Genomic DNA, 20,141 nt, shown 5'->3' with positions numbered 1-20,141 from the left:
ACACACTCTAGTACAAAACTCCAAATATGTGCCCAAGTGTAAGCCCCTACAAAGTTTAATGCTTCTATCTCCCAGAGGTCTGTGAAAATCAGGATCAAACGAAGTGCTGAAAGTATGTTAAATGTAGGTTCAATGAAAGTCTCCTTTTCCAGCTTAAATGAAGGAAGGGGGAATAGAGAAGCCTCAGAAAGAAATGGCACTATGCCCTGGGACTACATACATACCGGCTCTTCCATAAGTCCTCCAACTCTCTCAGCATTGAAAATCATTTCTTTAACATCCAGGGTTTCGTCAATGACCTAAAACAGTCATGAAGGTATCAGTGACTGTGCAGAAGGGGAGATTTAGCATGGAACACTTGGGAGATGTTGTTTATCCTCTGTACCAACAGGAATGTGGCAGAGGAAGTCTGATATATCCCTCTGGACACCAGCCACTTGCATTGCCCATGTTCCATCCCCCAAATGAAGGGACAAGTATGTAGGCAAGACTATGTTGCAGCTGTCCAAGTGGTTTTAGAGTGTTAGCTCTTCAACCTGTCATGAAAATTTTCCATGATCATGACACTGAATTAAGGTTTAAAAACCAGCCACACATTGGTACAGTAGAAGATTTTGGGATCCACAATGCCGGGAGATTTGGCTTCAGTATCCAACTTCAATAAATACAGCCCAGAAGTTAAAGCTTTAAGGAATGGGGCCATGAAAACAAGGCAAATCCCCAGGCAGTCTGAGAGTCAACGCTAACTCTTGCCCCTCAGTCAAGTTACCAACCCTCCATTCACTTGAATGCGGCCTCTATCTAGTATCTCATTCGGTTTTCCAGCCATGAAATATATATTCATACTTCCGCAAGCTATGGGCAATGAAAAGCCCTGCTACTGCTGTAATAGAGGTTCTCTACTCCCTCTTCAAACCCAGATGTGAATCAGCATAGCAAGCCTGTACGTCGCTTCAGCCCAGACCTACTGCATCTTCTGGCACCAGAAGGATAATGCATACACGGTTAATCATCTGTAAAGCATCTGAAACAATGCTACTCACTTAAATTACTCTCAAAACGAAAATGAGAGGGGAGAAAAGAAAGAAGACTCACCACATTCTCATCTACTTTATTCTTGCTGTTAATCACTTTCTCTTCAGCGCCAATCAGTCCATCAAGCTCTGCCACACCAGATCCTATGCACAAAAAGATTGCGAATGAGATTCTGAGAATTTGCTGGCCTATATAAACCTCATGATGTCAAACACCACCGAAGAAATAAGTGAGCCTATCGCACACAACTGCTATTAAACGGCTTTTTCGCTTTTATTTCAGGAGATGCGCCATGAACTATAATGAGGAGTGACACTGGTGCTTTTTGGAAGACTGGTATGGTTATGATGGAAGGGAAGACAGCACTGACCTAGAAAGATGGGAGCTGAAACGCTGAGAGATTCCCCGGGTATGGTGAATAACCTACACAAAACCACCTGCCATAATGCTGATCACTTTCTATCAATCCCTAACTGCTCCTGCAGTGGAATGCTGGTGACCTTCAGAATGTCCAGAAATGCTGCCCCATCAGAGATGAATCAAGCCACTGACCCAGAGAAGGGAAAATTCCTAATATAAAGGTGACAAGGAGGATATCCTTCCAAGCCCAGAGTACCATCAGCCAACATCACACATTTATGGTGCTATGATACAGCGAGTATCGCAGTGTGAGCAAACTCAGAGCAAAAGCACAGAAACAAAACCCACGAAGAGAAAAAATTCCCTATTATTTTTAGCTTGAAAACACAGAGACTGATTATAGGCTTAGGGAAGGAAAAGGGAGAAGATAATGGGGGTAGAAGAGGGGAGGAGGAGAGAGAAAGAGGAGATGAAGGCACAAAGGGAAGGAAGGGGAAATAAAGAGTTCTAAACCAATAGGCCTGCTGGCATAGTATAATAACAAAATAGTTCATATCCAAATATCAATACCATACAAAGATATGGTCCTTCCTAGAGAAAAGGACAACAATGCTTTAAATCAGAGAAGCAAAGCTTTTTAGCTCACAAACTAAAACGGTTCTTAACATTCAGTAATTAATAACAGGGCTACCAGAGTTGCTGAGTTTGCAGCTTTGCTAATTCATGACGCATTAACTCATTATATTGAAGCCAAAGTGGGCACAATTTTTCTCAAGCCTCCCTTTTAAGGAAGAACAGCAGACTTGGCTGTTGGTTAAGTTAAATAAGGACGGATTTTATTGTCTCAAAAATGCCAAGGAGACAGCAAAGCTGTGCTCCAACTATTTGAGAAAGAAAAACCTGGAAATTTATTGCTTCAATCAGGAAGATCACTGTTAATGAATTCTAATTTTAAAGCTCCCATTTGATGAAGTTAGAGGCTTAGAAAAGAAATGGCAGCATCAAGTTAAATGAGATAAAAATCTCAACTACCAACTGAGACTGGCTTAATTCTTTTTGTGCTACAATTTAACTGTTTCTTTAAAATGAGAATTCATTTTGATTTTATGGCTTCAACAGTTATACAAGTAATTTCTAAGAACCAAGAGGTAGCTAATAGCTTAGGAAGCCAACAATTTACTTGAAGAGATGATTTAGATGTTAAGTTAATTTATTAGTACTGAGGAAGTACATTCTACAGGGCGTAGCAACAATGTTCTCTCAAAACAATTCTGGAGAAACAACTCAATTTCACTAACAGTCCAAGTGACATTTAGATGTAGACAAATTCCCTGGAAAGAGACCCTAAAAATCTTCAGTGATCTACTTAGACCACTGAATTAAATTAGGAAACTGGTTTCAAATAAGAAATTCACTATGAGGTAGCTAAGGATACACTTATATGAATGTACTATCCAGACCCATCTAGATAGATGCTCTACCAGAGATCATGCTAACATTTAACTACCTCTAATCACCACAGAATGCTTACAGGATGCTCTTGGCTATATCATATTTACATAAGGATTCCAACCAAGAGAATATTAGTGAACTCTCCTGATGCTACCAAAGGCTGTTAAGAGAATCATAAAGGGTCCTACAACCACCATCTTATAAACGAGGTGCTGTTCTAAGTGTTGAGAAGGATCATGATACCGTGGAAAGAGCACTTGATACAGGAGTCGAGAAAATTGAGGTTTTGAGTAGCAGCTCTGACATTTAATAGTTGCATGACTGAACAATCTCTCATTCCTAGTTTCTCCCAACAGTAAAACAGGCATCATACTTGTACTATCTAAAAGTATAAGAATAAACTGAGGACACATAAATGTGGAATATTTTGGAAAGAACCAACAATAAATGACTACCCAGTAATGGGCAAATCTTGTTATGGAAACTTTCTCCATAAGTATGAATTAGTAATCAACTTGTAGTTTATAATCTTCAAGTTACTTTTGACAGAGACTTGCTCATAGTCACATAGATATTACTTGACAGAGGCAGGACTTAGAACTAAGTCTTTCTGACTCCAAGGTTATTCACAGAGTCTCTCCCATTATATCACGCTGCCTCTCAAAAAGTGCTAGTTCCAGAAGTAAATAAATTTCAAGTTTATATCCCAAATAAGCCATTTCTACCATAATTTCTAAGGATTTGTGGAATGCCACAGACTAGAGAGAAAAGCCTTGTAAAAACTCAGGACTTCTAAAAAGATTAAGGATAAAAATGATGAAGAAATGCTGAACAAGAGATCAATGGCAAAGACTAATACTTCTTTCTGACCAAAAAAACCCCACAAAACACCCCTCAATAATTCAAGACTAAATCTAAAAACACGCATAAGCCCATCAATAGGCTGGACCTCAACTAACATCAGATATGCAGCAAGAAGGCTAGACCAATTCTTGAGCACTATGAGGTAGGGCCCCCTTTGGCTCCACTCAGTGCCACAACTGAAAAATGAGATGGAAAAAAAAATCAGGTGATGGTATGAAACATAAAATGAAACTACCAGCACACTGAGGAATTGGAAAGTGATGGAAGGCTTACAGGGAGGAGCAGCTTTTACAAACCAACCTTTTTTCATTGGGTGGTACAAATCCGGCTGGGTGTCTAGCAGAAGGGAGAACAACAAACACAAAATAGCAAAAAAGAGGAGATTAAGAAAAAGAAAATGGCTCTCTTCAAGATTCTTGTTTTAGAACTATATAACAAAACAAAAACTCCATTCTTCCCTGAATTTAATTCCTGAAATCTCCTAATATTAAGAGCTAAAGATTTGTTAGAGAATATTCTGGTGGAAAAGAGGGGAAAGTCTGATATTTCATGGGTCTTTGAGGGTAACTACAGGATAACATGCCCCTAAGAGTTCGTGAAGTTCAGTCTACATAGTAGAATTCCTTGGGGGGGAGGGGGGATCTAAATTAGAATTATCTGTGACATTTTGACAAAATAATATGCCACTTCTAAGTATCCAGTTAGATGTCTAACCAAAACAGTGTGCCCTTAGAACATGAAAGAAACCTAGAAATGTGGCCAACTAGAAGGGTATACATTTCTGAGGTTATTGTGTGTGTGTGTGGGGGGGGGGGGGGGGGGTTTGCGCACACAAAGATAGGTTTAGAGATAAAGCAGTAAAACAAGGACACCCTTAAATACTGCTTGCTTAATTGAATATTGTTGCATACCAAAATCAAGAAAATGGGAGTTCTTATTGATCTTGTGACCGTTAGGCAAAGCCCAATTCCACCACCGTCTCCTTTCTGGTAACAAAACTAAGGATTTCATACAACTACAATGGTGCATGCCCACACAAGCAGCCTGTCAACAATACTTCTCAGTGGGCACCAGACCCAGGAGCTTGTTGACTTTCAGAGAACATTCAAAGCTTTTCAAATCCTTTGTGGAGACATAACCCTCCCTGCTTCCCATCAAACCCAACTCACTGTTTCAAATAAGTGAGCTCAATGTCCTACTACCAGAAGAGAGGTCACACACTCAGCCACACATACCTTCACTCTCAGGTAAGGAGGGGAAAGGATGTAATGAATGAAAAGGTGGAATCTCATCACTTTCTTCAGAGCTAACTCTGACATCTACTGGAGACTCTGAGATGGATGAGGTAAATTGATCCATATCAGCACGCTGTTCCTGAAGTAGTTCATCTAAAAAAATAAGAAAAGAGCAAAAAGAGAATTATTTTTCACAAGCCTCTAGTTTTCAGAAGTTTTCAAGGGAGGACATTGTTTCTAAGGTACAAATTAACGTGGTTTTAGAGGATTAGATAGACGTTCTTGGTTTGGTTGAAAGTAAAGGAATGGGGAAGAAACAGCACTAAGAAAAACCACTGTGGGGAAAAAAAATATTAACAGGCTACTTTCACACCCTAGATTTAGATTCTTCCTGTTCTCAAATAATTATACAGTCAGTGAAACAGAAGGCATTTGTGGGTCAGAACAGTGACTTCTGTGTCACCTTCTTAAGCTTGGAGTGCAGGTCCTACAAAGAAAATTTGTTTTCAGTCTTCAAATGTATAAAGTACTAGCATGATAATTCTGTTTCATCACACTTAGTTTTCATCCTCTCTAGTTTCTCCCCACCATGATTAGTAATGACTAATCCTAGAAGGAAAAAACTTAGTTGGTGTACCTACCAATTTCTTCCTGGATTTCCTGGGCCACATAAGGTACTTTGTATAATAGGGACAGGCTCTGATTTCGTCTCTCTTCAATCACATGGAGATGTGTCATTACCTAACCGGGCATAAACATAGTTAAGCTGGTAGCTTTCATTTTTCAATAGCCACCTCAAAAGTTTATCTCCCTGGAAGACAAAATACACAAACATTTCCAGACCTTTCAAAATTCTAAGCTCTTAAGACTTACTAATAAGAATGCCCTCACCTCTAACAACTAAATTAATTCTTTAATATCAAAATATAAAATTCATGCCCAGAAGTTATCAATAATTTAATCAAAACATTCCTAGATATATTTCATTTAAAATTCCACCTATCACTTATTTTAAAACCTAAAACAAATACTAATTAATTTGCATGGTTGGGGGAAAAAAGGTTCATCTAGCCAATTCTTCTTCTAAAATACAGTGACCTTTAACCTATTATGAACTGTTATGGGGCCAAAATATCCAAATCATGGATTATCCCAAATTCTTTATTCCTGCACTTCTCTCTTTCTAGAATTGCATGAAAAGACAATGGTAAACTCAAAATAATTTTAGTATCTCTGATACAAGATCTCAGATAAAAAGTCACAAGGAAAAAAAAGGATAAAACTATTGCTAAAAGTAATTGTCACCCCAAAGCCCAACTCTTCCTGTTCTGGACAAAAACATAACAATATTCAATTATTAAAATCTATAATGATACTTATTACAAAACCACTGCTAGCTAATTACTTATACTAATAATTTATCAAGGTCAAATACAGAGGTTATTTACATAATTATCCACCTTGATAATGTGAGAGGAGCAGTAACACTGTAATAGTCAGCAAGGAAAATTATGATCCACTTTTAAAAATAAAAACAAAACCCAAGTACTATATTTCAGAAGCCACAACTCCTACTTAGGGAGTCCAAGGGATGACTGAACTTGTACTAACAAATTTTTCCCCACAGAGGGTGCTCCAAGTTAAGAATTCAAAATGCCTGAACTAGAAAATTAAGTTAAATAGAATGCTTTTATTATAAAGTCTCTTTGACCTTTAAAAGGATGAATGCAATTTAATTTTATATTTGCCAGTCTGTCAATCAAATAAATTGATGGAAAAGCAGAGTGCCTGGGAGAAATAATGCAAGCTGAAATGGAACTTTACCACCCCATCTTGCTTTAAGTATGTTGATGCTGTACATTTTCCAGATGAAGTAAAGGACTATAGAAAACACACCAGCAAGAACAATGCAAGAGACAAAAGCTAACAAAATGAATTTCTTTGCACAGCAACCTGTGGGTGGGTTATAAGGCATAAAAGTCCATCACCTCCAGGATCCTATGGAGATCAAACTGAATAACCACCTCCAGATTTTTTAGCAGTGGAGGCTGTAAGGGCATGAATAACAGAACAGTTTATGCCCCTGGTGGGGCCAATCAAGAATCTGGAGGTCATGAGAAATAAAGGCTAGCTAAGAACATGATTGCTGCTCTCCTGAGCTATGAATACTCAGTGGAAGAAGTCTTCCTTACCTACCATACTCAGTCATATGAATCCATACTGCAGCCTAGTGACTCATATGAGAAAAATTAATTTAAATTTAAAACATAGGGAGGCAGCATGGAATACATGATTTAAAAAAAAAAAGAAGGGGTAGGGGCACTTCACAGTCAAGAAGGCCCTGGGCGCTGGTCCTTTTCTATAATCCTGGCAGTCTGACCCTGGGCATTTGAAATTCTCAGAGGCTCCACTGGTAAAGCACAGTGCTCATTGGGACTTCATATGTTGATGAAAACGCAGGTCCAGCAAAAAAGGAAAAACATCAATATACTGATGGGAATAAGGCCAAACAATGAATAACCTATCCTTATCAAGTATAGGCCACGAATCTAGTACAATTCTCCTTGTTTACATATCTCAGCCTGTAAATCCACAATTCTAATTAGCTGTATATCCAGAGAGTCAGCTTTGAAGGGAAAATGTTGTTTAAAAACTTTGTAGTAGCAAAAGATCTACAAAGAGGAAGTCTATCCATTTACTGGGCAAATATGCTTGCCAGTACCTCCAAAATGATAAAAGTAGAGAAGGCAGATCCTACTATGAAAGAACGATGAACACCGAACAAGATGTGATCATCTAGTGGAAGGAGTGCAAGAAGCCATAGACTAAGTATTTAAAAAATATTCCCTCTGACTAGCAAATTTAAGAAAATAGACATAGATCTGGCAAAGTTATACTTGGCCTGTGAAATGTATACATTTCTTGCCTAGTCCCACAAGCTCCCTAATTCTATCACTGACTAAACAACTTTTGAAATGTTCAATGTCAGCTAAAGAACAATAATGTCAAATTTTCAGGCTCCATAAAATCAATTCTAACAATGGAAAAGTGCTAATTATTAGTCCATTCTATGTACAGAGATTTTGAGAATCCACCATCCCAATGGCATTATGTTAATAACTACACGAGAAATTAACCAAGCAAAAGTGATTTAGCTGCAAGGCCTGCCCTCCATTAAACTACTTCAGTGAGCAATGACTAGGATGGATTACTGGACTGTCCAGATGCCACTGAATTTCCCAGTTTAGAAGTTTATCAACATAATGTAGCTTATATCACCAGCTATAAGTGAATAAACTACAAGTCAATGCACTAAATTACACTAGTACTACAGTACTTCAGGCAATATACAAAGTCAGCAGAAGCTAACCAAGCTGAAAAATTCTTGAGTCAATTTGGAAATTATTTCTTCAGGATATAAACACATAAATCTAAACTTTTGATCATCATGGGTACTTAGTATGTAAGAAACATACCCCATAAATCTTATTATCCATGGATTGGCCCGTCAAAATATTATTAATGTCCAGCCAATTAATCAAAGAAATGCTAAATAGATTTTTCCAATGATTTCCACTAAGAATCACTCTCAATCTGACAATTTTTCTTAATATTTCTATTGTACCTGGGATTTCATCTGGGCAGCCTTTTCTGGGTCAACTGCCAATACATGCTGGTAATGGCGGATGGTATGCAGGCGATCTTTATTTTCAGCACGGACATAACGCCTCAGGGCCTGGAGGATACGATGGGGCTGCAAGGGGGAAAGATGAAAAAATCCAGTGATTATAAACTACTAGAAATAGACTGAAAATCACAATGAAAAGTCTAAGTGTTGTGCTTTAATTTCTGCATGTTTACTCTGATGCCAAAAGTTTCAGCATTATTTTCACTGACACAGTAAAGGGACAATCCAACTTTTTGTTGGGCACATACACAATTCTCCATTATTAGCTGAACTTCTAACCTCAACCCATCACTTCTAGTCTATTTTTCTTGCCTTTTCACTGCCCTTCCCCCTCAGATCAGTCCTTTTAATCAGCTCTAGATCTATTAATACAAAAGTCCAAAAGTTAATAGTGGTCACAATTCTTACTCTTAAAAGAATATGGACATGACCAGTCTAAAAGCTTAGCAAGGAGTGAGGGTAGAATAACGGAATGGAAGAATTTTGAGACCATGGGAATGAATCCTTTTCACTTTAGAACACTAGCCTTTCACAGTTAGCTTGGAGACCAAATTCTTGTTATTTTATGCCACACTTTTCTTACATGGAAGGATAGGGAAAGCTGCTAGGATATTAAATGTTCTGTTCAATTTAGAGGGGCTGCTTTATATTTCTACTCCATATATTTCAATCAGACTAAAAACTACCATGTAGACATGTTTACTGATGCACTATATCACAACTTGGGTTTACCCTCCTCCATACTGGCAAGTCATAAGCATAAAGTAGTCTCCAAAGGAGGTAACTTGTTAAACAAAAATGTATTTCATCAAGTATTAACTCTGAGCACAGCTTACCCGAGGTGGGTCAGACTGCAAGGCAGCCAGATAATTCTCTAGAGCCATGCGACGGCGATCATTCAGCATAGCCTCCACTCGAGCCAAGTGAGTCTCTACCAACTGCTGCTTCTCACTGGCTGCTTCCTTCTCTAGAGATTTAACCATTGCCTGGAAGTGCTAAATGAAGAGAAGTAGATTTTTTTTAGTAGAAGCCAGAAATAGATATAGAAGAAGAAACTAGAAGTAGATAATTTACTAGAAACCAAAAGGTTGCATTATAGGCAGGGGAAGAGATATAAGTGCACAATCTAGACTTGAAAGAAAGCTAGGATTCTTCTACTTGAGTGCCTACTTGTAACAACTGATGTTCAATTTAAAATATTTAGGGAAAGGAAAAAAATTTAATTTTTTTCAAAGAACATCTTATCTGCTTAAGACAAACACTATGAATCATCTACCAAGAGGGTAAATGGGTTATGCTGAATCATTCCGATTCACTTGTAGGATAATTGGCAAGAACCTTTAGCTGGCCAGGTTCGAGGTGTTGAATAGTTTCTCCATGAAAAACTCATTGGTGCACACAAGAATGAGAATTCTTTGACTTATGAACATCATGACCTAAACCACTGACCCAGATCTATACACAAGAAGTAAAGACATAGCTGAATTGCTAACTATCTAAAGTAAAAGGGTTTTGAAATGATAAAATAATTCTGCTTTTAAGATGTCGATGATTATATTAATCAACCCATATGAAATCTTCAATTTTATGATACACAATAACAACCTCCTTTTGTCTAGATATTCTTTTGATCTCAAATAGAAGAATGTTTTGCTACTGATGCTTGAAGGCTACCTTCTTTGAAAGCTGGAAATCAAGTTTATCAGGAATTTTCTCTTTTCAACAGATAAGGAAAAAATAAAATTAAAGTCTGTTAGGAAAGGCTATACTATAAAACTCTGAATACCAAAAGACATCTGGCAGAAAAGCAAAACAATGCAGAAAGCCCTTAGGCACCTCTTATTATTAGCTAGAAGATCTGAAGGAGAGTTCAGTTTCTTCCTACCAGAAGTGAGGTGGTCAGGGTCACACATGAAAGGTGAAGACACCCAAAGTGCAAGCACCTAAAAATTCTTAATGTGAGCTCTCCAACTAAGCATCCCATTTTCTCATTCCCCTGGGTTTGACTAAAGCACATTCTAAAGCAGAAAAACGAAATGTTTTTCAAAACCAGTCTGGTTACTCTTACCTGAATTAGAGTCTGTCTTTCTGCCTTGGGAAGGTCCTTAGCTTGATGCTCTGCTTCTTCCCATTCCTTCTTTACCTAGAAAGTACAACATCAAAGAACATTCTTTCTCTTTCTCTCCCCTCCCCTAGGTTGTATTTTTTCCCTCCAGCATTCAGAGAACTCTGTAAGGGACATCAGTCGGCAAAGGTTCCCACCATATTTTCTACTGGTTATTTCCCAAAAGTAAAATAAGTCTGATGGACTAGGCCCCATCCAATGATAACAATACAGGGGAATAAATCTGCTAGGGCTTTTGAAGAAAAATGTTCATTTTTAGAGTATTTCCATGCATCCACAGCCTAATCTCATATTCCTGTTTTCCTCCTCCACAGAGTAGACTCAGCTGATCATTTTAGACTGAGCTATCTGCTTTCTGAATATGAAAAAAGGTTGGAGTAAAACCTACACATAGCTTGGTGCACAACTTTAAACTGCTAGTTTTAATGGTCTTTTAAATTAAAACTGTGCCTCTATTTTCTAAAAGCACTTCCAGGAATGACTTTCTTATGCAAAAAACTATATACAAGTAAACTGTGTCACATAACTGATCATAAAGATCAATGATATTTTACTGTATTTGTAGAACTAGTACCTGAAAATAAATCTTATGCCTGAGACAAGGAAAGAAAGGGGTTTATTAACTATGGATAATTATAGAAAAGTGTAATTAAATAGAAAAGTGTAATTAATTTTTCTAACAAATTTAACAAAGCAAAAATATTTGAAATGCGTGGGATATGAGAAAAGTAGTACAAAAGAAAAGTTCTGTTTATGGTACTAAGGGCTGTGGACTTCAGTATTATCTTTTGAAAAATGTAGGGGGGGGGGGGGAAGATCCCAGATTAGATAGCTTCTAAGAATACACTACCAGGTTTTGGATTTAAAATTCTATTGTCAGAGCATTAAATTGAGATTTTTTAAAAAATGGCAAAGTCCTTGCTTACTCTGTCCATGCGATTACGATGCCGAATTTCCAGTTGCTCCTTGGCCTTCTGGAATCGGGCATGCTCATTGTCATCTGCAGAGGTCTCGAAATACACATCAACATCATTGGTTGGCAGAGGAGTTGGAGGAACTGAAATAAAATTAGAAGGAAGGATCTGGAATCAAGATCTACTGTTAAAAGTGTCTGTTCCTCTGCTATTGGGAGAAATGGAAGCTTAGGACCTGCAAAATTGACTTAGGTTGTCTTAAGTTATGCTAAGGAGTACAGTTTCTGTTGTCTGCCAAGACTTCACTTTATAATATTGCAACCAGCAATCTTACACACAGAAATATTAAATAACTATGTCAGTTCAAATTAGTACAGAAATTTAGTAGTATATCAACCAGATATCTAGGATATTTTCAGCAACAGCAAGGCTCCAGTTCATGAGTGAAGGAGAAAAGATTCATTTATTCTTTATCCCTTCCGAAAGTTTCTTGTAATCTTAAACTGTTAACCACTAATTCAAATGCTCTCTTCACCAAAGGTACAATCTAAACCAAGATGGATCTTGAGGGTAAAGTTGTGACCCTTTGAAAACCAACAAGTGAATAAATATTTGATTTTTAAATTATTCTGGACTGGATGTTCTGGCTTTATTTCTCCTTCTGGTCTCCACCTTCTTATTTCTTATTTCATTACCTCCTTTGGAAGACAGGCAAGGTAAGAAAGAAGATTCCAGCTTAAAGAGGCCAAACTATGTTCTTGTTTTATAGGTTTTGTGAGGACAGAAGCTAAAACAATTAACTAAAAATTAAGTGCTGTGTATTACTTATAGGCACCCATGTTATAACAAATAGTTACTAGGAGCATGGAAAATTAAACTGTCATATTGCACAAAGACAGGAGACAATGACTTAAAGTTACATTTGAACTTATAAACTCGTAAATCTGATTAGCATCCCCTGGCCATTGCATAGGAAACAAAGTTATGTTAAAAAAATGAAAACTTTATTACATTAACTGTTACCAGCCCCAGGAAAGTAGATATGCACAGTTGATTCTGCCAACATGCTAAGAAAAAGAATCAATGAAACAAATTGTTCTTGTCAAATCATTTCCCTGAGATTTCACAAGTTAGGAAGAATGTCTCTCAACTTGTTAACGTAATTCATAGTTATTTAATGCACATAAACTTAAACTTAAGATAAATGCCAAGAACCTATATAATGACATATTCACAAAACCCCTAACCAACCTCTGAGACATTATAGGAATAAAGCAACTAAGTGACAAGCACTTATTCCGAATTCATGTACACAGACTTAACAAGCTAGTACAAAAGTTTTTTCTGTACCTTGTCAGGACAAATCTTTTTCTAAATAATCCCTTTCTCTTTCCTATGTTGAAGATTAGCTGATTCAAATGCTAAAAATACTCATCATAACAAACTTTTAAATGAGAATAAGCAATCTGGATCATTATTCTTCTAAAGACATGTATTGTAGAACAAAGGCATTTATAATGCCATATACATCAATTTAACTGGAAATATAATGTACAAAATCTACTACTCCTAGTAACTCAAGTCTTAACCAGGAAGGTAAACATATAACTCAAAGGTTTATATATTAATAGGTGAAAGGACTGGAAGGTACTTCACAGTGGCTTTCTAGTCTAACCCTTCATTTTAAAGATGAGTAAACTGGTGCAACTGAGTGACTTTAAATAAATGACAGTACAGAAACACATAAGCTGCTGCCACCAACCATCCCTGACTTGTATTAATTATATGATATTTGGCAAATGACATCTCTTGAGCCTCAGTTTTCTGAGGTACAAGATGGGGAAAAAAAAAACACTGACAATCAGACTTATCTCATAAGGCTGTTGGGAAAACCATATAGGAGGAGTGGCCAAGTGACTCAGTAGATAAAGCTCAACCTAGAGACAGGAAGTCTTGGATTCAAATGTAGCCTCAGACACTTCCTAGCTGTGTGACCCTGAGCAAGTCATTTAACCCTAATTGCCTAGCCCTTGTTGCTCTTTTGCCTTGAAACCAATACTTAGTATCAATTCTAAAACAGAAGCTAAGGATTTAAGAAAAAAGCAAATGGGAAGGCATTAAAAAAATTAACATAAGGTGTTTTACAGTTTTACAAAGCATAATTCTCACAACTGTGGAAAGTAAGTGACACAATTATTATCCACAATGTATGGATGAGGGAAGATTCAAAGGTGGCCTAGCCAATGTTTACACAGATGGGCAACAGAGTTTAAACATAGGAGGTGTCCTCTCTTGTTCCCGAGTTCAACGCTCATCTACTAGAATGCATCTCCCTCTCTATGTAAAAACACCAAGTGATCATCAAGTACTAGGTTAGGTTCCTGTTAATTCAACTTCTGTTCAAGCAAAAAATGACCTACTAAAAAATGCCTACACAAACACACACACAAACACACACTGGCATAATTCTTCTCTACTAGGGACAACAATTTTGTAGATGGAATAATTTTTAGTCTTGAATAAATTATTCCAACCTCATCACCCCAAATGAATGCCTCAGACTGGTATTACTACCTCTATTTCAAGAAAGATATACCTTAACAGGTTCTTACAATCTACTTCCATTATAGCATCATCTCAATTCAATTCCAAGTCCCAGCTAGAAATAACTTCTAAACACCAAATTCTCCAAAGCTATCAGGTCTATTCCATACTTTCCAACTATCAGCCTATTAAAAAAAAAGTCACATGTATGAAGCTAGAAGAAAAAAATAGTCCAATTATAAGCTGTACTTCAAAATCCCCCAAAACACAAAAGGCTTTTAAAAGATGTTTAATGGGACTTTAAATGAAGGTGTTAAATTAGGTATTTTTTAAATTATGAGAAGTGGAAAGAATGTTATATTTGATTAAAAGCTATCAGAAGTTAAAATTAAACTCTTGAGAGCAAATTCCAGGATCAAGTAGCAGCTAGTCATTCTAATGAATTCCGGAGTGCACGTCAGAATGGCCTATTCACAACAACTGCAAGTAAGAGAGGGAAGTCTAACAAAAGGACTTGTCGCTCAGGACACTCGTGGGTCTTCTTACCCCGATCATCTGTGATACCTTCAGGTTGTCATTACAATGATTTCTTAGTTTTACAGGGGATTCTTCCTAATGTACCTGCCAAGGAACCTGGTAATATCAACCCTAGTAATATGAGCATTTAAATATGGGCAGTGAAACTCCACCACTGGCATGTCTTGATTTCATGGTTTTCCAAACTGTTATCTTACGTTTCCAGACACATTCCAACTAATGAGAGAACCAACACAACCAAGTCCTGAGTCTGCAAACCAAAATACTAAAAACAAATCTCCAGAAGGCTAGAGCCATACCAGAGAATACGCCAAATATCACCACTGGTAGCAATCAGACAAAGAATGGACACATGGAGAAACTGGTTCTTGCAACTGTCAAAAGGAAAGTGAAGCCTAAAATCTAGGAAGCACAGAGATGAGAAAACAAAATAACAAAACAAAACAAAACAACAACAGCCAACATCAGAGTCAGCGGGGCACGCTACACAGATGTGGTCACAGGGACTGGCCAGAGAAGAAGAGACAGAACGCTGGACAGGACAGTGGCTTGCTGCACAGAGCCAGCTTGAGGCAGGACTTACTCATCGTTTTACACACAGCCATACAATAGTCCTCAGACTCAAAATTGTTCCTGTTGCCTCCGCAGCCGCCATATATAAAGCGCACGCATTTTCCCTTGGAGAGGTCGAAGTACCAACGGGGCATCACGGCCCGGCAGGGCCCTGTCATCGCTTCCTGGGAGCAGACAGCTGTGTGGAGACGGGTTAGAATGTCAGCAGGGAAGAGGTAGCAGCTTCAAATGCTTTTAACACGCTACAGACCAGCAGCACTAGGTAAGGTTAATGTTGTATGATACGCAACATCCAGGAAGTATCAAAACTGGAGATTCGGTGGCAAGCACTTTATCAGTTACTTGACTGCTCACAACCTCAAAAGGTTCCTAATTTAATAAGGTAAGCAACTATCAAGAAACTGCAAGTTAAAAGACATTTGGGCTAGATGATGCCTACAATAACATCATGAACAGATGGTGGTATGTGCAATATGCAGCTAGAAGCCTGATGTCTTCCATATCTCTACTTCCCTAAGAAAAGATACTTAACTATATCCTAATTACCCTCCAAATATGCCTGTCTTTGTTTTTTAGTTCTCCACTACACTCTAATATTCAACCTCCAGTTTCAGGAAATTCTCTTATCTTCAGCATACTGCTATTAAACCTATCACAAAATTTTTACCTGAGGGATTAAAAAATTTTGCACTGAACCAATCGTATACAGGTAAATTAATTTGGCAATTAATATTTCCTTTCAATGGAAATGTAGTTGTATAACCTATATCAAATTGCTTAACCTCTTGAGGAAAAGGAAGAGGAAAGAGTGAAAATTTAGAAATCTAATTTTTAAAAAAGATTACTAAAAATTATTTTTATATGCAATTGGGAATAAAATAGTATTGAAAAAAAATTTTTTTTAATGTAGCTATGGCCACTGACAACAACCTACACTTTGGGGAGAAAAGAGAGGCTAAAGTAACTTTTTGAAAAACTGCCTCCAATTCAGATGGTACTTACAACATACATACATAAAACAGATAGAAATACAGTTATCTATGTCTATTGATATAGCTATATATCTTTATATACGGAGAATGAGGAAAGGAACTTTCCATTTAGGTCATGTGGAAGATGACATTAGTATGTTTAATATATGCCTAACATAGATATTAAAGCAGAATACCTTGCCTCTGGTTTTCTAGCAAAAGGGAGCAAGAAGTCTTAAAAAACCAAACTAACTATTCCAATTGGTGGTAAGGCTTTAAGTGTGCCTATATCCTGTTCTATAATTAAGTCCCAAGAAAGAAAATTGCTTGTGATTCAATCTAGCACCTCTCTCACTAGATGTGTCAGCTGCTAGGGGCTTCCTGCCAAGAAAACAGCCTACCAACTGTCCCAAATGCGACTACCGATGCCACAGACCATTCATTTCACCTTCAGTGCATACAACCACTATTTCTTAATCTCTGATTTACACAGTAAAGTTTAAGTACTAACAACAAGAAGATCCAATTTTATACAAATATAGTTGATTGATCCTATCCACAGACAAGCCAGGAATTACCTTTAACATCATGAGTTATTTCCTTCTCAGAGAGAGTCCCATCACTGCTAGGTTCAGTTGGAGTCTCTTCAACATAGCTATCTACTTTGTAGTTGTTATCATAGTAATAATCACGATCTTCTACCACTTCTTCTTCTTCCTCTTCTTCTTCTTCTTCCTCTTCTTCTTCTTCATCCCTTTCTTCCTCATCATCTTCCACAACTGCTGCTGTGAAGTCTTCTAAATCTGCCTCAGTAGGAAATTCACTGGAAGATCACAATTAGAAATGAGAGTTAATTTTAATTCCTCTGAATCTACTCCAGTAGAGCCCTCATCGACTTTCAAATAAAAGTTTCAACTGTCAAAACTTAGTGATATGACTGGAACAGTATAAATGTTAATAGTCACTAATGTTCTCCATGACTAGATCCTGTTAAAATAAATTGGGAATCTAAGACTATTTCACTTAACTACTTGAGGAAGGGACCAATTTGGCCTCTGCATTCCCCTTCTAGAATTTTGCCCCTTTTAAAAGTGGCGTGTGTGTGTGTGTGTGTGTGTGTGTGTGTGTGTGTGTGTGTGTGTGTGTGTGTGTACACACATGGGTCAACAAAATGAAAGGGTATTCCCATGTTCAGAAAGACATTACCTTTTGTAAATGTCATAGTCTTCATCTTCTTCTTCATCTTCATCCTCATCCTCCTCTTCCTCTTTTGAGGTAATGGATTCAATTACTTTTGTTTGGGGACAGCACACATACTCAGTGCCATGAAACTGGTCTAGCCCACAGGGTAGCAGCATGCCATAACTGTACAAGGTCATTCCCTCAGACATACATGCCTAGAAAACAGAGACAAACATAGTTGAACAGACTTTAGAGTAAAGATGGCTCAAACATTTCCCCTTATCCATCACTTCAGTACATAAAAATGTCTTGTGAAGAATCAAACTATATCAATATTGAACACTGTAGAGCGCTAGAAGGACCTTGGATATAGACCACCTAAGTCCAACTTGCTTTTTTTTTTGTTCTTGTTTTTTGAACATATGAAAAACCTGATGCCTAGAGAGGTAAACGGAATTTGCCTAAGGTCACTGGGCAATATAGAACCACAATTTAAATTCAAATCCTCTAAGTCCAGTACTCTTTCCATTGTGCCTGTTTCTCTGCATTTCCTGAAACACACAATCATTTATATTGCTCTGAACAGGTTAGCATTGAAATATGTATCCTAACATCCATATTCAAGCCCTCCTCCAGCAATCTAAAATAAAACTATACGACTATCACTTAGGGAGATTCACATACTTTGTTATAAATCACTCTGGGGTAACTATCTAGAATCAGTTTTTCCCCCCAGTAACTTTAATGAAACAGATACAAAAAACATGATTTCCATTGCTACCTAAACAGATACTCTTAACATATGCCTTCAGTTAGGGGCTATTATTAGTCAGTTAATAAGCACTTATTAAGGATCTAATATTTGTATCTGAACTTAAACAACCTATCAATTACAAGTCCAGTGTGTGCCCAGTATACCACTAACCAACTCTGTTCACAATAACTAATTTTCTACTCTCGTTTTCTAATTAGAACATTCATATCATGATAAAATATTAAATACTAAAAAAAAATCAACTAAAGTACAAATTATGATCTTAAGTATTTATATTTCCTATTTAGACCTAGCTTTATGTCTTCTTTTACCTCTTTTGTTACAGCTTGCCAGTGCTGGTGATATTCACACACATCTGTTTTCTCTTTATGGAAAAATTGACACCTCTCTGGAACCAGCAGAACATCACTCACAAACTCACCCACTGGAAAAAGAAACAGGATTGTCAGAGGCAATTTTGCTTTTCAGATTTGTTGATGAAAATGATCTATCAAAGTAAGAATAAATACTCAAGGCTATTATAGGAATAATGACTCCTCTGTGAGCAATTCACTTAGAAATTGCTTAATACTCCACAGCCACCCCAAAATAAACTGGTTTCAAGTAACCTTGTTGGTCTAGCAAAATTTAAATCTCAACCAGCACCTCACAGCAAATAACTATGATAAGCCCGAAATGGATACAGGAACCAAATATGAAAGGTCACATCATAAACTAATTAAAGGAGAAAGAAAAGTGATACTTTTTTTCTGACTATGAATTGAGAAAGATTTCCTGACCAAATAAGGAAGAGAGAGGATCATAGAAAAGAAAATACACAATTCTGAGTTCAGGAAAGCTAATAGCCTTTGCACTAACAAAATTAGTACACTAAAACCAAAAAGAAAATGGTGAAATGGGGGACAGAAATTCTACAGCAAGTTACTCTGATAAAGGACTGTTACTCAAAATATACAGGGAACTGATTAAAATATCAAGAACAAGAGCTATTTTTCAATAAATAAATGGCCAAAGGACATAAACATGAAAAGCCAAGTCATGAAAAATCACATGAAAAATATCCCAAATCATTAACTAAGAAAAACTATAAATTAAAATTATTATGAAGTTTTATCACATACCCATCAAACTGCCAGAACTGACAAATGTTGGAGTAATAGGAAAATCACATTTTTTTGTGGCAATGTTGGCAGAGTTGTGAAATGATTCTGTCATTCCAGAAAAATAGTCTAGAACCATACTAAAAAAAGTCACTGAATGAAAATACATACCTTTTGACCCATAATACACTATTAGGTACATACTCCAGAAACATCAAGCAAAAAGGAAAAAGATAAAGTGTGTACAAAAATATTCAAAGTAGCACTTTTTTCCTATAGTAAATAACTGGAAACTAAAGCTATGCCTGTCAAGTGGGGAATGACTGACCAAATCATTGCATATGAATGTAATAGGATTTTGTTCTGTCATAAAAATGTGAAAGAATGAATTAGAAAAACTAGGGCAAGTGATAGAGGAGGAAAAAAACTAGAACAATATATATACTTAGCACCTACACAGTAAAAAAAAGCAACTTAAGAACTTGAGAATAGTGATGCCAAAAGAAATAATACTGAAATCAATGAAGTATTTTTTAAATGCAGAGAAAACAAAGAGGTTCAATGAGGAAAAAAAAACAGCTGCAATAACATGCTAAATGTAGTATATATATCCTTTTAAAAAAACAAGCTGTAAGTACTGAGATGAAATAGTTTCATAAAGTCTATTCTTTGTATATGAAAAAAAGATTCTTGTTTGTACAGTTCAGAATAATGAGAAATAAAAGTAATCTTGCTCTATTAATGAAGTTTACTTTTCACATATCCTAATATATAGCTTCTGTAAAA

General features: G+C 36.9%; 1 protein-coding gene across 8 annotated transcripts in view; it reads right to left on the bottom strand.

Annotated features, from left to right (window-relative positions):
• The window catches only part of APLP2 (amyloid beta precursor like protein 2), a 90,386-nt gene that overhangs the window by 3,346 nt on the left and 66,899 nt on the right, over window positions 1-20,141 (bottom strand). The window contains exons 4-16 of one of the 8 annotated variants that reach the window (XM_007495132.3): window positions 18,567-18,679; window positions 17,505-17,695; window positions 16,877-17,121; window positions 15,338-15,505; window positions 11,686-11,816; window positions 10,703-10,777; window positions 9,471-9,629; window positions 8,572-8,700; window positions 5,588-5,687; window positions 4,947-5,099; window positions 4,012-4,047; window positions 1,096-1,178; window positions 225-299 (exon numbers count right to left, since the gene is read on the bottom strand). In XM_007495132.3, the coding sequence (XP_007495194.2) occupies window positions 225-299; window positions 1,096-1,178; window positions 4,012-4,047; window positions 4,947-5,099; window positions 5,588-5,687; window positions 8,572-8,700; window positions 9,471-9,629; window positions 10,703-10,777; window positions 11,686-11,816; window positions 15,338-15,505; window positions 16,877-17,121; window positions 17,505-17,695; window positions 18,567-18,679 (1,658 nt within the window). The remainder of the gene's footprint in view (window positions 1-224; window positions 300-1,095; window positions 1,179-4,011; window positions 4,048-4,946; window positions 5,100-5,587; window positions 5,688-8,571; window positions 8,701-9,470; window positions 9,630-10,702; window positions 10,778-11,685; window positions 11,817-15,337; window positions 15,506-16,876; window positions 17,122-17,504; window positions 17,696-18,566; window positions 18,680-20,141) is intronic. The other 7 variants (XM_056794624.1, XM_056794623.1, XM_056794626.1 and 4 more) reach the window with 7 other exon arrangements.

The sequence above is a fragment of the Monodelphis domestica genome, chromosome 4 (assembly GCF_027887165.1).
Source record: "Monodelphis domestica isolate mMonDom1 chromosome 4, mMonDom1.pri, whole genome shotgun sequence".
Classification (NCBI taxonomy): Eukaryota; Metazoa; Chordata; class Mammalia; order Didelphimorphia; family Didelphidae; genus Monodelphis; species Monodelphis domestica.
This window is presented reverse-complemented; position numbering and strand designations above follow the sequence as displayed.